Source organism: Capricornis sumatraensis, chromosome 4 (assembly GCF_032405125.1).
Source record: "Capricornis sumatraensis isolate serow.1 chromosome 4, serow.2, whole genome shotgun sequence".
NCBI classification, from domain to species: Eukaryota; Metazoa; Chordata; class Mammalia; order Artiodactyla; family Bovidae; genus Capricornis; species Capricornis sumatraensis.
In genome coordinates, this window is record NC_091072.1 from 21737215 (window position 1) to 21764376 (window position 27162).

At 37.7% G+C, this 27162-nt stretch overlaps 1 protein-coding gene across 1 annotated transcript in view; it reads right to left on the reverse strand.

The window, feature by feature from the left end:
- DLC1 (DLC1 Rho GTPase activating protein) overlaps positions 1–27162 on the reverse strand; it is a 419587-nt gene that overhangs the window by 293886 nt on the left and 98539 nt on the right. The window contains exons 2-3 of the mRNA XM_068971948.1: positions 21392–21541; positions 13524–13664 (exon numbers count right to left, since the gene is read on the reverse strand). Of these exons, the coding sequence (XP_068828049.1) occupies positions 13524–13664; positions 21392–21541 (291 nt within the window). The remainder of the gene's footprint in view (positions 1–13523; positions 13665–21391; positions 21542–27162) is intronic.

A 27162-nucleotide genomic window follows, 5' to 3' on the forward strand; every position in this document is an offset into this window, starting at 1 on the left:
GGAAGTACAAATTTTAAATAAGTGACTCCTAATGATAAAAGGTGAATTTATATAACTAAATTGCCTAATGCTGCTGCTGCTAAGTCACTTCAGTCGTGTCCGACTCTGTGCGACCCCATAGACGGCAGCCCAACCAGGCTCCCCCGTCCCTGGGATTCTCCAGGCAAGAACACTGGAGTGGGTTGCCATTTCCTTCTCCAATGCATGAAAGGGAAAAGTGAAAGTGAAGTCGCTCAGTCGTGTCCGACTCTTAGCGACCCCACAGACTGCAGCCTACCAGGCTCCTCCATCCTCGGGATTTTCCAGGCAAGAGTACTGGCGTGGTGGGTCTATTTTGTGTATGAAGTGATACAAAATTTGACCAGAAGATGGCAGCATTCTGAAAGGAAGAAAGAACAAGAAAGCAAACAGGAAAACAAAAGGCAAGATAGAGCAATCATCCTGCTGTTCAAGGGTTTAAGGATGACTATTTCAATGTGTTAATTTTTTGTATAATTTATTTGTTTTAAGGTATAATATTTCCTAATCCCAAGAACAGTAACTTGAGTACTCATAAGAGCCTACCTGTACTATTTTCTCATTTAAGAAGAAAGTCCTTTCAAAGATACAATAATTATACCTAGATAGAATTTTAAGTCAGTAGTGTATTCATTTTCTCTTGGAGTAAAAATAATATTCTAAAATAATACATATGGTACTCAAATTTATGTCCCAGAAAGATATTAACTGCATTAGAATTTTCTCTAAAATATCTGTTTGGGGTGGAGGAAAGTTCTTGTATACTATAAAATGCATTATAAACATAATTTGAAAAACATGAAAATATTTTTCCATAGAGAATTATATATCTCTATATATCTATATATAATTTTATTTACAAATCTTTAAAAAAGAAAAAGTCCTAGATCAGCCTGAAAGAGTAACAGAATTTTCCTATGTGCTTAACTAACAGCTTGAACTGAACTGAACTGAAAAGATACACAGGGGAGCATATACTCCATGTCCTTTTAATGGCCCTTCCAATTTGTACAGCAAATAGAATTATGGATCATCCTCAATGACAATATTCTTCAAACCAGTTAATGAGTAATGTTATTTATTCTGTGTAACTCAGAAATATGCTAGGATAATTGTGGAAAATAATAAATGTATGATGGTAACTAATAAAAAATATTGAAATGATTTAAATTTTGTGTCTTTTGCTTTTAAGTGGAATTATGTATTTTTTGCCATAAAATTATTTTCTGGCTTGACAATACTATATTAATGAAAGTTTTCAGGTATTAGGTAAGAAAAAAATTACATTTAGTATCCTATTGCTTCAAACACTTAAGAAAAATAGTCCTTCAGCCTGAGTCTGAATATAAGCAGGTATCCTTGGGGTCAATTCCTGCCACCCAGGCAGTTTCTAAGTCAGAATATATCCATTTACTTCATTAAGTTGTGCTGTGCTGTGCTTAGTCACTCAGTTGTGTCCGACTCTTTGTGACCCCACAGACTGTAGCCTGCCAGGCTCCTCTGTCCATGGGATTCTCCAGGCAAGAATACTGGAGTAAGTTGCCGTGCCCTCCATGAGGGGATCTTCCCAACCCATGGATCAAACCCAGGTTTCCTGCATTGCAGGCAGATTCTTAACCACCTGAGGCACCAGGGAAACCCCAAGAATACTGGAGTGGGTAGCCTACCCCTTCTCCAGGGAATCTTCCCCACCCAGGAATCGAGCCAAGATCTCCTGCACTGCAGGCAGATTCTTTACCAGCTGAGCTACCAGGTAAGGCCCTCCACTAAGTTAGACTGACCTAATTCCCTCCATCCATGCTTGATCTGACCATTTGAGACCCACTAAGTGTACTTATTGCTGAAACCCATCCTTCTTTATGCCAAGAAGCTACTTGCGCTTCTAGAGTTCAGCTACAAACTAAATGTCCAGTAGCTCTGCCAGGCAGGGTTCATCCCTTGTCACTGCATTAGACCTCTTCCACATCACAATTTCCAAGAAATGGACTCATGCAGAAGGGTGTTTCTTCAGTACTTGTTGGAGTTGAAGAAGAAATCAAGCCCTCCAATAGACAAAACAAATTATGCTAGTATACCCCCAAAGTAGAAAAAAGGAAAAGCCTAGGCAAACAGCTAAACACTTACATTTTACCTCTCTGCAAGAATAGTTATTTATTTTAAACCTTCGGCCTCCTTCATTTTTAAAATTGTGTTCAAATTTGTTAATCTACAGCTCAATTGGTATGACTGACTCAACGGACATGAGTTTGAGCAAACTCCGGCAGATAGTGAAGGACATGGAGACCCGGTGTGCTGCAGTCCATGGGGTGGTAAAGAGTCGGATACAATTTAGTGATTGAACAACAAACAACAACAACAGCTCAACTGTCTGTCAACAGACAAACCATGTTGGAGTATTTTAATGTGCCATCTGAGCAGTATGTTTTCTGACTTGATGTTTTTAAGGGAAACCCATTTTTTAAATAGTTTCCCCTCCTTTGCTGCTGCTAAGTCACTTCAGTCGTGTCTGACTCTGTGCAACCCCATAGACGGCAGCCCACCAGGCTCCGCCGTTCCTGGGATTCTCCAGGCAAGAACACTGGAGTGGGTTGCCATTTGCCTTCTCCAGTGCATCAAAGTGAAAAGTGAAAGTGAGGTCGCTCAGTCATGTCCGACTCTTCGCGACCCCGTGGACTGCAGCCTACCAGGCTCCTCCGTCCATTGGATTTTCCAGAGTACTGGAGTGGGGTGCCATCGTCTTCTCTGTTCCCCTCCTTTAGGGGGTATGAGTTCTGCCTTTAGCTGGGCCAATCAAGGAACTGAAAAGTGGTATTCACCCCATTTGGGTGTGTGCCTACTGGTCTTTAGTCCTGTCTAAATACAGTTTCAGAGAACAACAAAAAGGTACCACCATAACCTTGAATCTGCGGTTTTATCTTGCTCAGTGTTCTTACCTTTCAGACAGCAGCAGAGAAGAAACGTGCTGCCCTGGCAGCCGTCATCACAGCTCATCAGACACAGATCTGTGTGACAGGATGTTAAAACTGAAGTTCTGACTTAAACCCTAAGGTGACAGATTCAATATCAAAGTGAGTTGTGATACCGGAAAAAAAATGAAGATCTTATAAAAGGATTTGGAGGAGAATGCATTAGAGAACTCTCAATCTCCCCTAATCCTCAAAGGATCTAATGGGATGAAGAATCAGAACATTTGGGGAAAAGCGATTTTGGAGAGGGATTTGGGGTTCTGTGAGTCCTCTTCCACGTTTTTCCCTACAAGGAAAGGTTAGTAGGGAGCCTGTTCTCATTTCAAGGCTGGTTAGAGGAACCTCAATGGGATCCTTCAGACATGGAGAGGGTGATGTATCAACTACAACACGAGCTCCACAGGAGCCTAACCCAACCTGTTCTATCCCACCATCTAGCACAGTGGCTTACACATGTCCATAGTGAGTTCTTATGGGTTTTTTTTTGCGGGGGGGGGGGGAGAATTACGTTTTGTAACATTAATGTTTACAACATTAATAGTATTCAAGTTCAGCTACATTATAAATTAGAAAGGCTTTTGTTTAATAAAATGTAGAATAATTTCATAAGACATGAATATATCATTTAGATATATTACACATGGCTAGTAAATCTTTTTACATTCTGATTAAGATGTTCAAATATCTAATAAATATTTTAAAAGTTCAATATTAGGAGAAATAGAAAATTACTCTTTAACAAATATGTGAGCCCTTTTTTAGTCTATGTAACTACATAAGAGAATATTAGAAATGTAGACAAAAATATATGTAGAACTATTCTTTATAGTGTTATATAATATTGTATTTAATACAGAAAAAACTATAAATGAGCTATCAGTAGGGAAATGATTGCACAATTTTGATATATTCACAAAATTCAAAAGGTAAAATTTAAATTTCCTTAAGAAATAAATTTACATAGAAATTCTACTAGTTCTGAGTTCTAAATGTTTTTATCTCATAACAGTTATTTAAAATTCTGACAACTCCCCAATAGACAGTTTTTTAAGAAGTAAAACTATCTACAGTTCAGTGTCTGAAATAGAGAATTTAATGATCTGAACCAGCAGAATTCCAGACCCAGGCTAAGGTGAGCTGCTCTGATCCAGAGCCTGCTCTCTCCCACCTTTTTGTTTTTGATTGGCACCCAGAGCTCAGGACTCAGTGATGATGAAACGCTGTGAGTGAAAGTGTTGCCCGAGCAGCAGAGAAGTTCTGGGTTAAAGTTCAGCTTTACCAGGATGCTCTTGGATATAAAGTAGACAGATATTAGAGGCTATCTGGACCCAAGAAAAAAATTCTCCAACATTTTTGAAGGCTGATATATAAGAGGGATGAATGTAAGTCTGGCTGGGACAGATGGAGGAAGGCAGTTTCAGGGGTGCCCAGAGTGCAGTCTGAAGAGCACTGGTTTATTATTATCATTTCCTTGTTTGTATGATTCTCTACATTTCACAGTATGACTAGTTTGGTAATGCCCATTTAGTATCATAGTGTTTATATAAAGGTAGTGCCTTCAAAATGAGTCAACGGACCACAACAAAATAAAATGGACAAAGCAATCTATGGTAAAAAGGAAGTAACTGGAGCTGTTTTCATGATCTGCTGCTGCTGCTGAAGTGCTTTAATCCTGTCCGACTCTGTGTGACCCCATGGACTGTTGCCCACTAGGCTCCTCTGTCCATGGGATTGTCCAGGCAAGAATACTGGGCAGGGGTTGCCATGCCCTCCTCCAGGGAAGGTGTTTAATAATCCAGAAGTTGCCTCCCTTACACCAAGTTGTCACAGTGGAAAGAATAGAGAGTCACTAAAAAGTGAGAGTGGCAACGATAATGTAGGGAATATGAACTATTCATTTCATTCAAAAATAAGAAAGTAACATACAAAATGCTCATTAACTAACCAGAATATCAAGAACACTGGTAGCTTTCAAGTGATTGTGCCTTAGGACCCCATGAAGATAAAGAATAAACAACTCCCTTATTTTCATATTTTTGTTCCATGACTCCAACTGTTCAGATGGGTGATATTCGGAATACACAAATGCTCTGTGGCTATTTTTACTTCTTCATTTAGAAATCTGGTTTGTGGTAGATAGCTCAGAACTATAGTCACGAAAACTCTCTGTGTAAATTTAGTGTAAAAGATACTGAATATTCACATGGAAAATCCAGTTAAACATTTCAACTGACTGTTGAAGTGAGCACTGAGGAGGCCATCAAACATCAGGGGCAGCATTAATTATCAATCAAAAATCAAAGAAAGGAATTACAAAAAGAATGGAAACACTGCATATGTAATTAGAACTTGGGGACAACTCAGTTTGAAATGAAGGAAGCGCTGCGAAGAAGGCTTACGGGTTATTATTACTGCTCAGTGCTATGAATTATATTCTTGGTTGCTGTGATGTGGCATGCCGTTGGCTTGCCATTTTACATTGCCCAGAAATAACTGGAAGTTGTTGTTTCTCTTGGATGAAAATATGAGCTGGATTCGAGAAGTAACATCAGCACATGGAAAAACTAAATTTTTCTCATTGTAATGATGATAACATACAAAAGTACTATTCATATGACAAATCCTAGGTTGCAGAATTTTTTTTTTTTTACCATTTCTTGTCCTCATTTATATCTTTCATTTTCCCCATCTTTCTTCTAGTTGTAGGAATTCTGCTCTAGATGTCTAATTAACCAGGTTATTATACATGAAATATGAACAAGATAGAAAAACACATTTTCCAATAAAAAAAAAAATCACGTAACTACCATGTGCTCAGCCTTTCGTATGAAGGATTAGTGTGTCTGGATGCAGGTTACGCTGATTCTTGGCACAATGAGACTCCTAGATTCAAAGTGAAAGATCTTACGTGAGGAGGTTATTGTGGAGCTCAAATAGCCCATCCCAAACAACACCACCAGGAAGTAATGTGCATGTGAGATGGAAACAGATGCCAGTAACTTCAAGCACAACAAATGAGAGAATTTTGAATAATTTTAAGTAGAAAAGTAAATGGTTATGAAAAATGTTTCTATTCTTCAAAGCCAAGCTTAATGAATTAATATTTATTTATAATTTCAAAATCTAGAATATGTGAATGGAATCCTCTATGTTAAGAAATATCTCATTGTCATAATCACAGAATGATTTCCTTTTTAGAAACATTTTCCCCTCAGCTCTCCTGTGGCTCATTTTTCCTTAAAAACACTATAAAATTTGCCTTATTTTCTCTCTCATAAACAATGAGGATCTTAGTGAACAAAGAAAAATACTTTAAAAATCCACATACTTTAATGTTATTGCTTAGCTAGGTCTAAATTAAATTGTCACATTCAAAAGCATTACAATCAAAGGCATTTTTCTAAAACCATTACATTTTTGTTCACAAAGTGGTAAAGTTTACTAATTCAAATTTTTTGATGTTTTAGAAGAACTGGACTAAACTCTCTTTACAAATTCTGTGTGGTTATTTTTTCTTTTACTATGCTATTTTCCTTATTTACCATAAGTGACATTATGAAACAATATTTAAATTCTAGTAATTTTATGTATTTTCCCTCTAAGAAACCAGTAAAAAGGAATATTTGCAGTTCCTATTTGCAAAAAAAACGTTAATGTTTCATCCCTTTGTTTTAAATAGTGGACAGCATTAGACAAAATTACTAGCTTTGTTAAAAAATCTGATAATCACTTAAGCAAAAATACAGAATAATATCTTGGGAAAACAGAGACCTAAAATTTTGCATATGAATTGGGTTTTAAATGATCCTTGAAAAGGATGTGATTTGAACTCCGGAATCTACAGGCTGTTTTTCAGTTTTACTGTCTACCATATATTAATAATATGTCACATGCATAATGCCTTTAGCTTAATAATTATATGTATGAGAGGTGTGATTACAATTTGTATAAATGCGGTTTATATTGGAAACTTTATGGGGAATCTCTGATGGTTTTTCTTTTCTTTCTTGAATCAGTTTTAATTTCCTTAATATGCTATATAATTAGGACAAATGCCAACAACATTTTATAGTTTCATAGCAGATTAGACCGTATCATATTGGATGAAAAAAGGAAAAAATAAGATCCTGTTTTTAAATGACTTAAATGTTAATAACATTCATTAAAAACAACACTAAGTCAAAATTCATATACAAAGTCATCACCCTCCTTTTTTACCTCCGCTTCAAAACAGTTATGTATTTTAGGGAGGACAATGCTATTGACAAGTGAATGGAAGACTCCCAGATTACTGTTTGTTTCTATTATGCCAGAGAGGAGAAAAACAGATTTATATAAGTGCCTCACAGTTGTGTTTCAGAGACATATTGAGAGTTTTTGTTTTTTGTTTTTCTTCAAGGATAGGTTACAATGATCATTGGTCTTTGGAACTGTTGGTGAAAGGGGCTAAAATATCAGGTTGAATGTGGCACTGGAGTTCCTTCTTTTTTAAAGTCACCAATGGCACCCCACTCCAGTACGCTTGCCTGGAAAATCCAATGGTCGGAGGAGCCTGGTAGGCTGCAGTCTATGGGGTCGCGAAGAGTCAGACTTGACTGAGTGACTTCACTTTCACTTTTCACTTTCATGGACTGGAGAAGGAAATGGCAACACACTCCAGTGTTCTTGCCTGGAGAATCCCAGGGATTGGGGAGCCTGGTGGGCTGCTGTCTATGGGGTCACACAGAGTCAGACACGACTGAAGTGACTTAGCAGCAGCAGCAGCAGAAATGACCATGAACTTGCAGTCAGGACATGCTCTTGAAGCTTTATTTCGGTCACTCTCCAGTAGTATTTAGGTAGGACTTACTCTGAACCATTCTTGGGAGGAGTTGGCAGTCCCTGGCTGGGTGGCATTCTATCTACCCTCAGCTCCCACCTCCCCCATGAGCTGTGTCTCCACCCTTATCTATCTCATTGCTACTTTGGTGAAAGTGAAAGTCGCTCAGTAGTGTCCAACTCTTTGTGACCCTATGGACTATATAAAGCCCATGGAATTCTCCAGAGAATACGGGAGTGGGTAGCCTTTCCTTTCTCCAGGGGATCTTCCCAACCCAGGGATGGAACCCAGGTCTCCTGCATTGCAGGCAGGTCTCCCGAATTGCAGGCTACTTTGGTAGTAATGATGAAAAGATTAGGGATGTATTTGGTCTGTGGAAGTAGAGCTACTGTTGCCACACTGAGCTGCGATAAGATATATCTGTCTATTTTCACCCTGCGCCAATTACAGTAATGAAGGTTAATAATTTCTGCTGTTTTTGATGTCTTCAAAGGAGGGTTATTTTGTGATTCCAGTGTTCAATACACTCTAATATGAATGCCAATATCTTCCAACATTCCTTTTGATAGTTGAAGATACACTCAAAGCTGTCTAGCTGGGGTTCCAAAATGCCCCAGATGACTGAGGTTCTCAGTTCTGTGGTTGTTGGAATTCTATCACATGGAAACGAGGGAGATTGTTTTTCTATGAAGCTGATATTACTAAATAGCACAGAACACCCTCCCTGTTCCAGCAGTACTTATTTTTCAAATAAAATCTGTGGTTTTTCTTATCTCAGGCTTGGCCTCTTTCTTCATATATTCAGAATATATAAAGAACTCTTACAACTCAATAATAGAGAAAAAAACCTAGTCTTTAAAAAGGCAAAAGGCTTGCATGGACATTTCTCTAAAGAAGGTATACACATGCCCAAGAAGCACAATGGTGAATTGTTTGGTACATGAGTTTTATCTCAATGTTAAAAAAAAAGAAGAATTGAACAGAAATTTTAGTACTGGAAAATACAGTAATTAGAGGATCATCAAAAAAGCAAGAGAGTCCAAGAAAAACATCTATTTCTGCTTTATTAACTATGCCAAAGCCTTTGACTGTGTAGATCACAATAAACTGTGGAAAATTCTGAAAGAGATGGGAATACCAGACCACCTGACCTGCCTCTTGAGAAACCTGTATGCAGGTCAGGAAGCAACAGTTAGAACCGGACATGGAACAACAGACTGGTTCTAAATAGGAAAAGGAGTACGTTGAGGCTGTATATTTGTCACCCTGCTTATTTAACTTCTATGCAGAGTACATCATGAGAAACGCTGGGCTGGAAGAAGCACAAGCTGGAATCAAGATTGCCGGGAGAAATATCAATAACCTCAGATATGCAGATGACACCACCCTGATGGCAGAAAGTGAAGAGGAACTAAAAAGCCTCTTGATGAAAGTGAAAGTAGAGAATGAAAAAGTTGGCTTAAAGCTCAACATTTAGAAAATGAAGATCATGGCATCTGGTTCCATCACTTCATGGGAAATAGATGGGGAAACAGTGGAAACAGTGTCAGACTTTATTTTTTGGGGCTCCAAAATCACTGCAGATGGTGACTGCAGCCATGAAATTAAAAGACGCTTACTCCTTGGAAGGAAAGTTATGACCAACCTAGATAGCATATTCAGAAGCAGAGACATTACTTTGCCAACAAATGTCCGTCTAGTCAAGGCTATGGTTTTTCCAGCGGTCATGTATGGATATGAGACTTGGACTGTGAAGAAGGCTGAGCACTGAACAATTGATGCTTTTGAACTGTGGTGTTGGAGAAGACTCTTGAGAGTCCCTTGGACTGCAAGAAGATCCAACCAGTCCATTCTAAAGGAGATTGGTCCTGGGATTTCTTTGGAAGGAATGATGCTAAAGCTGAAACTCCAGTACTTTGGCCACCTCATGTGAAAAGTTGACTCATTGGAAAAGGCTCTGATGCTGGGAGGGATTGGGGGCAGGAGGAGAAGGGGACAACAGAGGGTGAGATGGCTGGATGGCATCACCGACTCGATGGACGTGAGTCTGAGTGAACTCCGGGAGTTGGTGATGGACAGGGAGGCCTGGCGTGCTGCAATTCATGGGGTCGCAAAGAGTCAGACACAACTGAGTGACTGAACTGAACTGAACTGAGCTGAAAGAGCTCAGTGTGGATTAAACAGCAGGTTAGACAAAGCTGACTAAAGAATTAATGAATTGAAAGATAGGTTGATAGTGATTAACAATGATTTAATGACCACCTATACTGATCAGTAGCTTTAAGTAAAACAACAACCACAACAATAGTTCTGGGGTTTTGATGCCCAGCTTTAAAATCTTTCATATAAAGACCCTATACTATTTAGTGCAGGAACAACTCAAGCAACCAATTATCTTGGTCAGAGGATGTCAGAATACTGTTGTACAGTGGATGAAAGCACTATATAAAGATGGTATGACTACACATGGGTTGTTTGCCTAAGTGTCTAGTGTCAGAGGCATTACGAGACTACATCAAAGGAACAAAACAAAGAAGTTAAGTAAGAAATGGATGAGATTTTTTTCTCTGATAATTGTTGCATCTGGGACCATCTCAGTGCCTGTTTCAGTTGGGTGTTCCCTCTTTGTACTACTACTACTAAGTCGCTTCAGTCGTGTCTGACTCTGTGAGACCCCATGGACGGCAGCCCACCAGGCTCCCCCGCCTCTGGGATTCTCCAGGCAAAAACACTGGAGTGGGTTGCCATTTCCTTCTCCAATGCATGAAAGTGAAAAGTGAAAGGGAAGTCGCTCAGTCATGTCCGACTCTTAGCGACCCCATGGACTACAGCCTACCAGGTTCCTCTGTCCATGGGATTTTCCAGGCAAGAGTACTGGAGTAGGGTGCCATGTAAATCACATTTTATACCTATTTGTGAGTCATGTACTTTTTAGTTACTTGCTGTACATCGTGTGTAAAGTAGGGACTGAAATAAACATTTACACCTAGTAAAAACAAAAAAGAGGGGTGGATGAGATTTTTGAAATAAAGCACCAGACCTTGTTTTTAATAATGTGTTTTTTGGTAGTAGCTATCCTACCTTCTAGCTTTTTAATTTTTGTGTGTCAAATACATCTCAGAAATCTACTTGAATGCTCAGTTTTCAGCTTGATATATACATGGTATTTATGAAAAATCTGAAGATTACTCATTGGTCCCCTTCTAATAATAAATATAAAAGTAGAAATCTTATTGAAACATTGGCACTTAGAAATCCAGAGACCTTACACACAAAAGGAAAGCCAAATATTTGTGGTAGTTAGTCACCATTATAAATAGATTTGTAGCAGCAAATCAGAAGTAACATGAAATCATTCTGAAGTGAAAGTAAGCATTCTGCAAAAATATGAGAGAAGTACCCGGAACAGAAATTTAGTTCATTTTACGTGGATATTTGAAGTAAGTGTTCTCTGAATATAATGTTTCTACTTAATATTAACGTTGAAATTTTAGTTCACAGTGAAAACACCCACTCTGTAGGATTGTACAGTTCTTTCTATTTTTCACAAAGTAGCCAGTCTGTCATTATTCCCTAAGCTCCAAATTGAGGGGGAGTATGTATTTAATACCTCATAAAATAGGTAAAATTCTTCATTCTAACATTTTAACCTAGGGATAACTGAAAACATAAAACTGATCCACTGCAAAAGACTTCTTTTCTAACTTTACTACAAAGGAATACTCAAAATAATAGTAACACCAAAACCAGCAAAAAATAAACACACATGCACAGTAAAGCGGCCCTTCTGCTAACACAAAAGCTTGTTTTTCAAGGTACTTTTTTAATTGTTCTTTTTCTTTAAGAAATTTCCTAAAAGTCAGTTACCTTCGACAGTAGAGTGTTTGTCTCCCACTCTGGGTACCTCTCATGGCCAGCTAGAGAATTTGACTAAAGTCCTAGGAAAACCGATGGCTTTATGTTTCTTATTCTGAAAGCTTACTGAAGATGGTTACCATAAAAACATGTACATATCTCAATAGAAACATAATGACCACATCTATAAACATGGAAGTACTGAAGAAAGACTAAGGAACTGTATACAGAGTGGCAGCAATTTTTACAAATTATAAGGTGACCACACACTAAAAAATTTACATTTCAAGGGAGAAATAGCAGATACCAACAGTGATTATTTTAAAGTAAACGATGAACACAGAATAAATGTTATAGTAAAAAGAACACTCTAAAGGTCATTAAAAGGTGCTTTAAAAACTGATTTAAGCAGAAATACCATAAAAGAGGAATTCCCCTCCCTTTCTATTTCTTTCTCATGTGTCAGCCCCATACCTGTTTCCAGTGTTCAGAAAGCCAATGCTCCAACATTTCCCAAATCTTCAAGCTAAAACTCTCAAGAGGTTTTGATCTTTTCCCTTAATAAGAATGGGGTAAAATTAGATTGTTTGGCTTCTATTTGAATTCTGCATTTCGACTTTCTCTGTTCATTGTGGAAAGGGAGAGACCCATGTCACTGCAGTCTGCCCAGTGACATACATATTGGACCCTATTTTTTCAATGTACCATAAAATAGCACTGGGTAGTATGTCATTGGTTCTTCCCATTTCCAATAAATACAGCACTAACGTGCAGCGTGTCACTGCATTTCACTGCTTTACACGCCTTCCTCTTTTGCTAGACTATGAGATAGTTAAAGACAGAGAATATCTTTTCATTGCTCTCCAAGTCTGTTTCGTCTAGCATGACACATGGCACATCATAGGTGTTCAATAAATATTTATTCCATCAAAAGTAATCTAGACATTCTTACAACTGAACATATCTACTATGTTTTAAATTCAAGTATTCTCTTTTGAGTTATATTTCAGATTTGCCTTTTATTTCAAAGGCAAGCAAAAAAAGCAATCCAAACTCATTTCTCTGTGTTAAGCTAACATGGACATTTAAAAAAAAATAATACGACACTATGATTTTCACTAAACTAGGAAAGGTTATTTTGGAGCCCTGGGACTTTAGATATTTGAAGTAGTAATTACTTCCTCCATAAATGTTACCTTTAGAGTCAAATACTGCTTTCCTGTTGCAGTTCAACTTTTTTACTTAAAGGAAAATGTCTTTTATTCACAATTCACTGTACTGTACTACTATATGTGGTAATTCTTCTTTCCATTTGTTTTTGTAGCATTGCAAAGTCCTCAAAACATCATAATAATGACAGTAGCTTAACACTTTTTCAGTGTTTTTTCTGTGCCAAGCATTTTACCAAGCACTTGACATACCCACACAAAACTTATCATATGTGTGAAATTATATACCTATCTCTACCCTTTAATCTATCCATCTATCTGTTTATGTACCTATCTATCCATCCATCCATCCATCCATTAATTTCCCCATTGGTAAGCCTTGTAGTCAAAATAATAATACAGGGAAAATCATGTGACGATTTTCATTCTTGTTTCTTTAAAGTTCTGAGTATCCAGCAACAAAATTTAATACCATATTTTGCATAATTTTAGAACAATGACCCATTTTAGTAAAGTACTTGTGTAATCATCTATAAAACAAAAAAAAATAACATTTGTTGGGTTATAGTTAAACATTTCAAGTCACTGCAACTAGGAATCCAAGAGTATTTCTTCTAAATTGAATAAATGAGAGATCAACTCTCACATGATGATCATCAACACTTCTCCTTGAAACTGTTATCATATATAACTTACCATAGACTTGGGTTTGGTTCCAGAATTGGCCACTGGGGTGGAAGACTGTGGGTCAGTGGACTCAGTGTTAGCAGGCAAATTTATTTGTGTCTGATTTATCGAAGTAGTATCTGTTCCACTCTCAGGTCCTGATTCCAGATCCTATTAAAAAATTCATTGCTATGAAGGATATGTCCACACTCTCTACATGCCTTTCTCCCTGCCTCCCACACATTTTCACCTCCTCCTCCTCCCAACACACACAGACACACCACATAGTTATGACAACCAACACTGGCCTGTCACACATAACCATGCACTATTTTGTATTAATGGTTGTACTCTTTAGAGGGTCTCATTTTAGAATGCAAATACTGAAAATAGGTAATACACTCCTTTAGCAACTTAACAGCCAATTGTGCATTGGAAAGGGCAGTAGTGGTAGCTAGCTAGGACACTGAAATAAGTCGGGAGATATTAATATAAGCCCATAGACAACCCTGGCTCATTGTGTGACCCTGAGTAACTCACTTCACGTTCCTCATGCAATGCAGTTATGGGTGTCGAATGAAAAGATAGTTCTCATTTCTTCTCACCTCACTCTATGTTCCCATTAAATCTCCATGGTGACACCTACCATCATGGCCTGGAATCATTTAGCTCAAGGGTATGTCTATCTAATGAACTAAAAGCAATTTAAGGGCAGAATTATGGGCATATTTGTCATATGTAATTCAATTCCCTCATGTGAAAATGAGTGTAATAATCACAGGCACTCATAGAAACTTATGAAGATTAAGCAAGATAATGCAAATTGTACACAACAAGCACATATTCAATTTCATTAAATGATAGGCATTACTGTAAATAATGTTCTTATTAATATCATTATGTTTTCTGAGCAACTGGTGCACAATATGTGGATAAGACATGCCTGCTCAATGAACGTAATTACTCAGTAATCACTGCAAAGGTAGTGCCTTTAATTTACTAAATGCTATCTCCATGTTATACAGTAGCCTGAGAACACAAAGGAAAGGCAAGGATGAGGAGAATGCAAAGGGTGGTGGGTGGGAGGGAAGTGAAGGCATACACCACTTGATAATTTTATCCTGAGAAAATCATGATTTAAATATCTTTGTGTCTACTCTTTCTACATCTCAACTTTGCCATGGCCCACACGCGTAAATATCATCTACCCTGGACCCCGACTCTCTGGTCTTATGTTCTACCATTCTCTTGCTTCCATATGCTTCCGCTATACTTGCTGTCTGTCAGTCCTTCTAGTACACCAAGGTGGTTCCCAGAGTAGCAACTATGCCCTTTCTAATTAATCCCTTGCCCAAGTATTTCCCTTTGCCAGCCCTTGTCACTCAGCTCTCAGTTTGAATATCACTTCTTCACAGAAGCATCCTTTGACATTCCAAGCTCAGTTTCTTCCCTTTAACCTCCATAGCATGTCATTCTCTGTTTTACAGTCTTATCACCTTGTTTATCTACCATATATCAAGTTTATCCATCCACCATCTCTACCTATGTATGTATCGTTTATCCACCTTTCATTCATTTCTATATCTAATCCTTTAATGTCTCCCTTTATTGGGACTCTATTGTATCACCAGAGTAGGGGTTTTGCCTGTCTTGTTCATTGATACATTCACCAGGCTTATAGCACCTGGCACTTAGAATATGCTCATAAATATTGTTTTATGGAAGAATAACTAGACTGACAGATATTAATATTTAACCAAGGGCTTCCCTTGTGGCTCAGCTGGTAAAGAATTTGCCTGCAATGCAGGAGACCTGGGTTCAATCCCTGGGTTGGGAAGATCGCCTGGAGAAGGGAAGGCTACCCACTCCAGTATTCTGGCCTAGAGAATTCCATGGACTGTATAGTCCATGGGGTCCCAAAGAGTCGGACACAACTGAGCAACTTGCACTTTCAAGGAGGCTCAACATCTCTACATTAGAAACTATAAGACATTGATGAAAGAAATTGAAGAAGACACAAATAATTGGAAAGCTATCTCATGCTCCTGAATTGGAAAAAATAAAATTGTGAAAAATATCATGCTACCCAAAGTGATGCATAGATTCAGTGCAATCCCTGTCAGAATGCCAATGACATTTTTCAGAGAAAAGGAAAAAAAAAATCCTAAAATTTGGATGGAACCACAAAAGACTGTGGATAGCCAAAGCAATCTTCAAAAATAATAACAAAGCTGGAGGCATCACATTCTCCTATTTCAAATTTTAGTACTACAGTAATCAAACAGTATGGTACTGGCACAGAAACAGAGACAGAGATCAATGGAATAGCAATAGAGAGCCTAGAAATAAAAGCATGCATGTACAGTCAACTAACATTCAACAGTGGGGTTAAGAATACTCAATGGGGAAAAACAGTCTTTTCAATAAATGATGTTGGGAAAATCAGATATTCACATGCAAATAAATTAAATCGGATCCCCGTCTTATACCACTCACAAAATTTAACTTCAAGTGAATTAAAGATGTAAATGTAAGATCTGAAACTGTAAAACTCCTATAAGAAAGCATAGAGAAAATGCTTCTTGACATTGGTCTTGGCAACAATTTTTTGGGGTATAACACCAAAAGCACAAGCGATAGAAGCGAAAGTAAACAAATGGGACTATATCTAACTATATGGCTTCTGCACAGCAAAGGAAACAACAGAAGTAAGATACAGCCTATAGAATTAGGAGAAAATATCTGTAAACCTAATATTAGATAAGGGGTTAACATACAAAATATATAAGGAACTTATACAACTTACTAGCAGAAAACAAATCTGACTAAAAAATGAGCAGAGTGCCTGAGTAGACATTTTTCCAAAGACATACATATAGGCAACAGGTACACGAAATGATGCGGAACATCACTAATTATCAGGGAAATGCAAATTAAAACCACAGTGAGATATCACTTCACACCTGTCAGAATGGCTATCATAAAAAAGACAAGAGATAATGAGTGTTGATGAGAATGTGGAAAAAAAGGGAATTCTAGTACACTGTTGGTGGGAATATAAATGGATATAGTTACTATGGAAAACAGTATGGAGGTTCCTCAAAAAGTTAAAAAAAGAACTACATATAATCTAGCAATTCCATGTGTGGGTATACATCCAAAGGAAATGAAATCACTGTCTTGAAGACACATCTGCACCCCTCTGTTAATTGTTATATTATTCACAAAAGCCAAGACATGGAAACAACCAAAGTGTCTACTGATGGATAGATAAATGGATACAGAACATGTAATATATATAAATATATACAAATACACACACACACACACACAAAATGGAATTGTTTATCTACAGAAAAGAAAGAAATTCTGCCTCTTCTGACAACACGGAAGGGCCTAAAAGCATTATGTGAAATGAAATAAGAGAAATACAAATACTGTAGAAATCTCACTTATGTGTGAAATCTAAAATAGGCCAAAACAGAAACAAGGTAGAGTGGTGGCTGCCAGGGGCTGGGAGATGGGGAAAGTGGGGACATGACGGTCAGAGGGTACAAGTTTCCAGGTATAAGATGTGTAAGTTCTGGGGATCTAATCTTCACTTTCGTGACAGTATTAACATCACTCTATTATACAGTTGAAAGTTGCTAAGAGATTAGATATTAAGTGTTCTCACCACATACATACACACAGGCACACAACTGTAATTATACTAGTTGATGGATGTGTAAGCTAACCTTATTTGGTTATTATTTTGCAATTAAAAACTGTATCAAATCATTACATCGTACACCTTAAATATTGTTATATGTCAACTATATCTCAATAAAGCTCCAAATAGAAATTTTAAAAGTGCAAACAAAGAAAGTGTATAAAATACATACAAAAGAATAATAAATATGAAACAGAATACAACAGTCTTTAAGTAGTGTGTGTGTATAAACATATAACCCTAACCAAATTTCTCATTCCTGAGTGATTTCAGATTAAGGGCTACGTATTTTTTTATTTTTACATGGAAAAGACATTTTACCATAAGAGAAAAATAATGTATTAAAATTTCATATTGAATCAACATTAAATGGATAATCATAAATAGCAGGTAATTTATAAACATCAAATGCATAATCTTAAGTAGCATGTAGTTTTAAAGCCATTTCTATTTGACATTTATGTTTACCAGAAACCATTTGCATTAATTTTCCTTCCTGTTTATGAATTAATTAGGTAAATAAGAGGGTAACCTTGCACCTTTCTAACAATATAATAATTCTGAGGTAAAATAATAAATATTTTAAAAATCCACCACTAATTGTGCTTTTACCATTTATAGACAAACTGTACTGTTCCATGTTCACAAACATTTTGGAAGATATTATTATTATCACCTGATGGATGATGAAGCCAAAGCTTAAAGCAAGTAACTTGACTAAGTTCACAGTCTGTGGCAGGACTGACATTAAAACTCAGATCTGTCCAACCCTCACTTGTCCAGCTCTATCAAGGCAGCCTTCATAAATGTTAACTCTACCCTTATGAACCTATTTGCAGGGCAGGAAGAGAGACACAGACACTGAACAGCCGTGAGAACATGGTGGTGAGGTGGGAGGATTGAACTGGGAGACTGCAGTTGATATATATACCCCACCAGACAGGGGGAAGCTGCCATGTAGCACAGGAGCTCAACTTGGTGCTTTGTGGTCACCTAAATGGGTAGGGCTGGGATGGGGTTTGGGAGGGAGGTCCAAGAGGGGGGTATACAAGTGCACACATAGCTGATTCACTTTGTTGTACAGCAGAAACTATACTCCAATAAAAATACCCTTATTTTGTTTTTAAAGCCATTCTTTACTACTCCAGCTCATATTAACTCCCTTTATTATAGAGAATCTGCCTGCAATGTGGGAGACCTGGGTTTGATCCTGGGTTGCGAAGATCTCCTGGAGGAGGGTATGGCAACCCACTCCAGGATCCTTGCCTGGAGAATCCCCATGGACAGAGAAACCTGACAGGCTACAGTCCACAGGGTTGCAAAGAGTCGGACACGACTGAGTGACTAAGCACACGGCACATTATATGTAGAACTCACTCTAACCTTTTCTTATAAATAATTTCAAACTGAGGTCACTGTTTCATTGTATGTCTTCCCCTCTGCCCTAAACTGTGGATTCACAGTGGAGTATGAGGGTGTGTCAGAGGAGGCTTCTCCTCCGAATCTGGGACACAGCTCCTTGATGGACAGTCAAGGTCATAATCATCTGTTATAACCCACTTATTCCATGGCACAATTATCAAATGGAATGGAAATCGCATGTGGAAAAATTTTTGATGATGAGAGGATGTTAAAATTAGCTTTAAACACCAAGGAACAGAAATAAAGAAAAAGGGATGACTTAGAAAAACACAGAGACCAAAAAGAAATTTTGAGGGATTCAGGCTATGTCTTATTCATCTTTAGCCCAGTGTCTGGTGTGAGTGAAGACATGGGAGAAGGAAAATGAATTAACAAATACCAAATATGTAGTCTGTATCAGATCTTTGAATGCATTTACATATCTTCTTTCATTAACTCCTCCCAACCAGCCATTAAGTAGGAAACAATCTCTCCTGCTTTTATGTGAACTTGAAGTTGAGAAATTAAACACTTTTCTTATGTTCTCAGACATTCAGTTGCAGAGCTGGCATGTGAACCCAGGCCTGCAGACTCTAAAGTTTATGTTTCTATTGTATTATTGGGCTTAGTTCAATTATCTGCTGAATTAAAAACTCGGAAACACATTTTCATTTACAGAATCAACCACTGCTCAGGGAGGATGGTGATGGTCCACGAGACAGTGCATGTGATATAAAATCCAGTTTACACTTGAAATGGAGAGAGAGGAAATAGATGTAGGCCAATCTAATCATCACCCACCTTAGCTCTTGTTTTGTATTGTCTTTACCTTCCAACAAAGAACCACATGTAGCAGGTAAGGGCTGTTTTGCTCTCTGAGCTGGAGACAATAATATGGAGTTTTATTTAGCAGAAATCTGTGCTGTGCTTTTTTTCCCTAAATACCTAGTACTGAGGAAAGGTCAATATAGAAGGAAAAGAAGAACCATTAAAGAGATAGGGAGAGATTAGCAATTCACAACAGAAAACTTTAAAAGAGAAAATGTATCCCACATGTACATTAATGGCAAAAAAGTACTGAGAAGCCTCTCCTATTGAAAAGTAGGGCTTTACATTTATTGAAAATGATGAAAATGAGCACAAAGTGAAATGGTGAAAATGAGCATGAAGCTTCTCTGCACCTTTCATCTGTAAACAAGGTTAAAACACCCTTCTTGATGGTCTTCAGGAGGCTACTCTGGTTGTGTTTCCTTCACTTGGATGTCTGTCCTACTGAAGTATGTGTGAGACACTGTGGCACCAGGGGAGGAGTAAGTGATTCTGTCTGGGAAGACGTATGGAGATTTAGGGAAGACTTAAGGAAATGGCAACCCACTCCAGTACTATTGCCTGGAAAATCCCATGGATGGAGGAGCTTGGTAGGCTACAGTCCATGGGGTCGCAAAGAGTCGGACACGACTGAGTGACTTCCCTTCTCCTTCTCCCTTCTTCACTGTAAAGAAAACATCTGAGATGAATCCTGAAGGATAAGGAAAAATTATCCAGGAGGTTACAAACAAGAAGAAAAATGTCATTTCTATTGGCTTTCTAGGTCTAGACTGAAGTATTTAATGTCATATATTTTTTTTCATTTTTAAATTAAAATTGCTTTTTACTCAAGGTATCAGATTCCCATAATAGTCAGCTATGAAAAGAAGTATGGGATAGTGGTTGAATGACATGGCTCTTATACATACAATGACTAACTTTTCTATTCTTTTTACTCTGAACAATGTTATAAGGAAGGAATGTGTTAGCATACGTAATGCACACTATGTAATTCATTCATATATACTAAGGTTAGCTACTAATTTAACTTGCTTATTTTCTGTGAAATATTCTGTACCACGGTCAGAATAAGTCTTGAATAACTTCATAATCAATAGTAGAACTATACAAAATAATTTGATACAGAATAGTTCTATTTTGGTAGGTTCTCAAAAGGGGTCCATGGCTTAATTACAAGTAAATTCTACCATCACGTTTGCTAGATATGCAAAAACTAAGCCATTTAATATGAACATAATATTAAATATGTGAAGTATATAGACATTTTGGCATATATGTCTTCTAAATTTTATCTTGGGTGTTAGACTCTCAAAAGAGAGTCTATCTTATATGAAATTAATGCACAGTAGAATAAAGTTTTCACCTCTGTCCTATTCATTATCTTTCACTGAGTGAATTTTAGAGTGTTCTCAAGTTGATTTCAGGTAAATTCTTTCTTGTAATATCCTGAGTTAGTTCAATCAGCATTCATTCTTCCATCCATCCACGTGCCTACCCATCCATCCATCTACTTGCCCACTCATCTATCCATCCAATCATTCATCCATTCATCCACAGATACTTATTAACCATCTTCTATATTCAGTGTAAATTTGCAGGAAACTGGAAATAAAATACTAAACAAGATAAACAGAGCATCGCTAAAGGTGTTTACAACATATCAGAGAAGACTGACAATGAGGGAAACAACAGCAATGAAGAGAATTTGATCACTAGGAAGCAAAGTAACTTCCCAAAGTGACCCTCTTTCCTGTCTAATAATAACCATTTTCTTTTGAATCACATACGTCTCTGATGGACTCTGCGTGAAGCCTAGAATGATTTGAGTGATGTTTATGGAACACTATCAGGGTCACATGGGGGTAGATTGGGCCATCCAAGATGTTTCATTCTCAAGAGGGCCTCTATAGGTGCAGGGACACATTCACATGTGGGAAGCGGGAGGTGGGAAGCTCACAGGGACTTGCCGCCGCAGGCTGGTTGGTGTGCTGGACGGAGAGGAGCTGGAGCTGAGGGCATTCTCAATGTCCTGATCGAGCTGGTCCAGCTTCATGATCAGCAGCACCATCGAGTCTAGTCGTGCCCTATCTCGATCTTCTCTTATTTCCTGAGGAACAGAACATGCCGTTACTGAATCTGAAAGGCCATTTCTTGGAAAGAATAAAAAGTTCCCTGTTCTTCAATGGGACACAAAGGACACAGTAATATGCAGTCTTCTATTTAAGGGGGCAGGAACGTTCTATTCCGTACCATCAGTGGACTGTTCACTGGGAAAATACCGACCTCCTGCCAAGAAGGCATTTTCACAGGAATATTAAATATATGTTTTCTAGAGCAAGGCACAATGAAAAAGAGGCATAACATCTATGATACTGATACATTTACTATTTTCAGATTATTCTTGGGAAAAGTTGTAGATTTATTCTTTTTTGTCAAATCAGTTATACACACAAATCATTTATAACATACTAATAATTGTTTTCAGGTTTTAAGGATGCATACAAGATAATATTTTTGGATGACTATTTCTGAGTACAGTAAAAAAAAAAAGGAGAAGAATCAAATAAGGCAAAAAGTTTTGTTTTGTTTTTTGTGTGACACCACTTACTGCTTTTTCAAGCTATGTTATTGCCAATATTCATTTCCTTTTTTTTAATTTTATTTTTCTTTTTAATATAAATTTATTTATTTTAATTGGAGGCTAATTACTTTACAATATTGTAATGCTTAATAAGCCAATATTCATTTTCAACCTTCTTTCACCCAATTTTGAAAAAAAAAAGCCTCTACAATCACATGAATTGTGATTACTTACTTTGAATTCTCTATAACATAGACATATATTTATGTAAATACTTTTTCTTATAAAAATAGTTAAGCTTCTCACTGACCATACAGAGTTATTTGCACATGACTGTTTACTATTCTTGTGTGTTCAAGTCATTAGTATTAGGAAACTTTAAAATGTCCTGTAATGTGCAAAGTATCAGGGTTGGGCAGAGTAAGAGTAAACAAAATTAAAAAAACAAAACATGAAAGCACTGTGAGTTTCCTTAGAAGCAAGACCTACTGAGAGGTGTCATGGACTCAGGACCAGCCCTTTTGAGGTAAATCGTCATTTGTGACTCATGTTGCCATTTTCTCATCTGTCTAAGATATTTACCTGGGTGAAATCAGCTTTGAAAGGACCGTCAGCAGTGACCTCAAAGGGAAACTCTACTGTGATGAAAGCCTGAAGGGTGTGGGTACCAGGGAGTAGTTAGGAGGTTTTGCTAAGGGGATGGATGAGTAGTGGCATGAGTGAGGTGACTGCTTGAATCAGATCTTTGATTTTGTTTTTGGACTTTTTCTTTTAATCACCCTAAATTCCCTAATCACCATTAGGGCAGACCCCAAAGAACAAGGACTAGGGTAATTGCATGGAGTCATCTAATGCCATAGGGGTCTCTGTACTTCAAACAGGTAAAGTAGACTGTTAATATTAACAAAAACTATTTTTCACAAGCCAAATAATTGGTTTATTAGATTAAGTTGGTCAAGAAATCATTAATTCATCTACCATTAAGAAATTATTTGGGTAAGCTGAAACTGTGCTTGGTTGAAAGTTTAATGTCAAACTGAAAGGCTTAGTCCTACTTCCATAAAGTCATTCATTTTGAGAATACATTAAGAATTTTTCTGAGTTATGTTAATTCCCTCAGAGTACTATACTGAATTATTTCTTCAGTTTCCTGCCATCATCTGTGTTGTCTAAAACAGTTAATGAGGCTTTGACAGAGAATTACAGAACTTTTGTGATCACAAAGTTTCATTGTGCTTAAGAAGGGCCAGGATATTTGCAAACAGATCTGAATGTTACCCTACATCATATTCCTCAATGCTACTGAACTTTGTTATATTTTTTAAAATGTTATTTATAGTAAAACCCTGCTTATACTTTAAAATAGAGTCCCAGAAATATTAAAAAATTTTAATTCTCTTTAAATAATACACAAAATGGAAGGATCTGCCTGAAGAGAAGACTCAAAATCTCCTTAATTACTCCCTCAATGTATTTGCTTATATAATTTCCTTCTCATTTAAACCAAACTTTCGTTTGTCAAGGTAATATTCTTTGCATATCTCTGTGTTCACATATGCTTTCGTGTGATTGTCTTTCATTCACCAGTCATAACATCCTCAAGCATAAAGATGAGGTTATACCACCAGGCAGACACAGAATCAAGTTTTACACTGCATATGCAACACTTTTACAGGAATAAAAATATTAATGAAATCAATAGAAGCCAGTGAAATAACATTTCCTGGAGTGTTAGAAAATATGTCTTGATATTTTTCCAGCTACTAAGTTAATGTTGGATAAAACAGAATACCCTGAAGCTATCCTACCCATCAACAGTAGACTTAGAAACAATTTGTATTAACTGGATGCTGAGATTGTGCTTAAAAACTTTTTCAAGTCTATGGGCTGAGCATCGAATTATTTTAAATGACCTGCCAAAAGAATAAAATCAAGCAGCCTTGGTCTAAGATATTTCTTCAGAGAAATAAGCTTATTGCATTTCCCTTTCATTCATGGATGCTTCCTTGTTTATCATCTATTACAGCGATCAGCCTCAAATGTAAAGTGTACAGACTAGCATCAAGCATTACACATTAAACATCACAAAATAGAGCTGGCTACAAATCAGATGCTTTGGATAAATCTTTTGTCCTTGTTGTTAAAAGCTCAAGTATGAATATTTTGCAAAGTTCTAACTTTTCATATGGCCGTGGCTAAACTCCAGCAAATAGCTCATGTCTGAAAACAAAGCTGTGTGTTTGCAGATTCTGGCAAGGTTGAACTCTACAGCAGAGCTTTCATTTCATGCTGTCACTACAGGCCAGGGGAAGAGGAACTTCTTAATGAGCGAGGCTGCCTTAGTTCTATGTATTTCAGTAACTTAATCCCCTTAAATCAAAGCCAAGATGTGAAATTTTCTCCCCTCCCATCTTCCCTGCAGTCACAACTGTTTTGTGAAAGGGAACAAAATGTTCATCAGTGAATAAGAGATAGGAAATCTCTGCTGTCTTCAATATTATAGTCAACGTGAGAAGACATAAGGAAAGTAAAAAATTCATATACGTAGTTTCTGATAGGAACAAGGGTAAGAAGAAAATAGATAGGGTAATGAGGTATACAGTAACTGCAGGGGAAGTGTCCCATCTGGTGAAGTGTGGTCAGAGAAGAGCTTTCTGCCAAAGTGAGAGTAAATCATGATGAGAATGAAAAAAAAAAATGAGCTAGAGGAGAGAGAGACAAAGATAGACATGGAGAGAGAGAAAGAGAGAAATAAGGAAGGAAGGGAGGGTGTGAGGCGGGGAGGGAAGGGAGGAGGAGGAGAACAGAGGGTAGTAGAACCCGGAAATCAGTGGCCCATGCAGGGTGGAGAGTGATAAGGACGCTGAGGTGAGAACAAGTTTGGTGAACAAGAGGAAGTGAAAAAAGGTTAGGAAAGCCAGGAGAGGGAAAGTGAGTGGGAGAGTGAATGGGTGCTAGGACAAAATGAGGCTGACTATAAACAGGAGCCAAGCTGCATTCTGTTACGAAGGTCACTGTAAGGAGGTCAGTTTTATTCTTTGTGTAGTGGGGCCACAGGCAGGACATAAGCAAATGAGTTGTTTTTCAAACTTTCAGAGTTCTTGCCACATTTTGACAACCAAACATTTTTGGAACCTCATCACATTTTACGTCCAGCAATGCCACACAACCAATACAGGTGAAACAGCTTAGTTTATCCTAAGATGATCCAACCAGTCCATTCTGAAGGAGATCAGCCCTGGGATTTCTTTGGAAGGAATGATGCTAAAGCTGAAATTCCAGTACTTTGGCCACCTCATGCGAAGAGTTGACTCATTGGAAAAGACTCTGATGCTGGGAGGGATTGGGGGCAGGAGGAGAAGGGGACGACAGAGGATGAGATGGCTGGATGGCATCACTGACTTGATGGACGTGAGTCTGAGTGAACTCCGGGAGTTGGTGCTGGACAGGGAGGCCTGGCGTACTGCGATTCATGGGGTTGCAAAGAGTCGGACACGACTGAGCGATTGAACTGAACTGAAGATGATTCTTCTAGTTCTAACCATAGTCCTTTTTTTTCTGCTGAGGTCCCACGTTACAGTGATTACAAGGAAATAATAGAAATTTTAATAATCAAGTCCTATACATTTTGCGATCAAAGTGAAAAAGAAGTAACTGTTTAGGGATCCTGTTTCTTGGAAGTAGGGAGTCAGTGGGCAGTGATATGTCAGAAAATCTTTAGCAACTGGATCTCCAAATAAAAAGAAAGCCCTAATTTGTAGTGTGTGCCGACTTTGGTAGTGTAAATACATCCATGGCCAATTTCAAGCTCCCAGCTAGACATTACTGAATGCAGTTTTGGTCTGTGGCGAGGTAATGCACAGGGGCTCCAACACACACACTAGGAGCAGCGGCCAGTAGGACAGAGAATCATTCTTAGAATCTGACTTGAATGGAAATATTGACAATTAAACCAACAGCTGTAATGAAGGTGTAGTCAACATAATCATATATTGAAATAATGCATTTTATTTACTCTCCCTGGTATTTGCTTCCATTGCCCAGGTAGAGTTCAGTATATATTGTAGGTTTAAATTTAATGACCTTCTGGAAGGTTCTCTTTTTTTCTGGTAGTGGCTCCTTTATCTACCTTCTTGGTATTATCCCTTATCTATGTTTGCAAAACTCCCTGAAATGTATTATCATGAGCATATCTATTTGTATTTTTACTTAAGTAAGTCAAATTCATTTCTTTAGGTTACTCATTATGTCCCTTGGGTACTTCATTCAACACCTGAGACTTCTGAAACCTACAGGTCCAGGACAGTGGTATTGGTACCAATGTTCTGACTTTGCAGATGAGGAAAGAGATTCCAGCGAGTTTTAGGTCCAGGCCACACTTCTGTTGGTAAATTGACAGGCCTAGAACTGGCTCTCGCTGTGCCTTGCCCTAGTCTCTTTCCACTTTGCCTTCCTTCCATGATTAGTTTAGTAATCATTTCCACATCATGTGTACTCTCTTCCAACTCCCACACCCTGGTTTATATTCTTTCTAACATATAGAAACTATGTTTTGGAAGAACGCCAATGACCACCATTTATTACAAGATATCTTTGAAGCATCTGGTCCAATTCTTTATGCTTTATTTAACAATCATTCAGGATATGTTTATTGAGCGTCTACTGCAGGCACTGCCTCGTCTCTTAGGAAGCTACTGCTTTCGTATTTTTACAGCGTAAGTTTTAGAAATGCTGTTGTTCAGTTGCTAAGTCGTGTCTGACTCTTTGCAACCCCATGGACTGCAGCATGCCAGACCTCCCTGTCCCTAACTATCTCCCTGAGTTTGCCCAAGTTCATGTTCATTGAGTTGGTGATCCCATCCAACCATCTCATCCTCTGCCATTTAGAAATATTATGGAGACAGATTCTGCCTTCCTCTACCTTTTCAGTTTCTCCCTCCAGAACTAGACAGCCTAAGTAAAGCCTGTTCCATGAAACAGCCTTTCAAATATTTGAAAAACTATGTTGCACCCATTTTCTTTTACATGGTAAATCATTCTCAGTTCCTTTAATTATTTCTGTTATATTGTTTATATATATATGAAAACATAATTATAATGTTTTCAAATCCTTATTAGTTCTGTTTACTCTTCTCCGGATATGACAT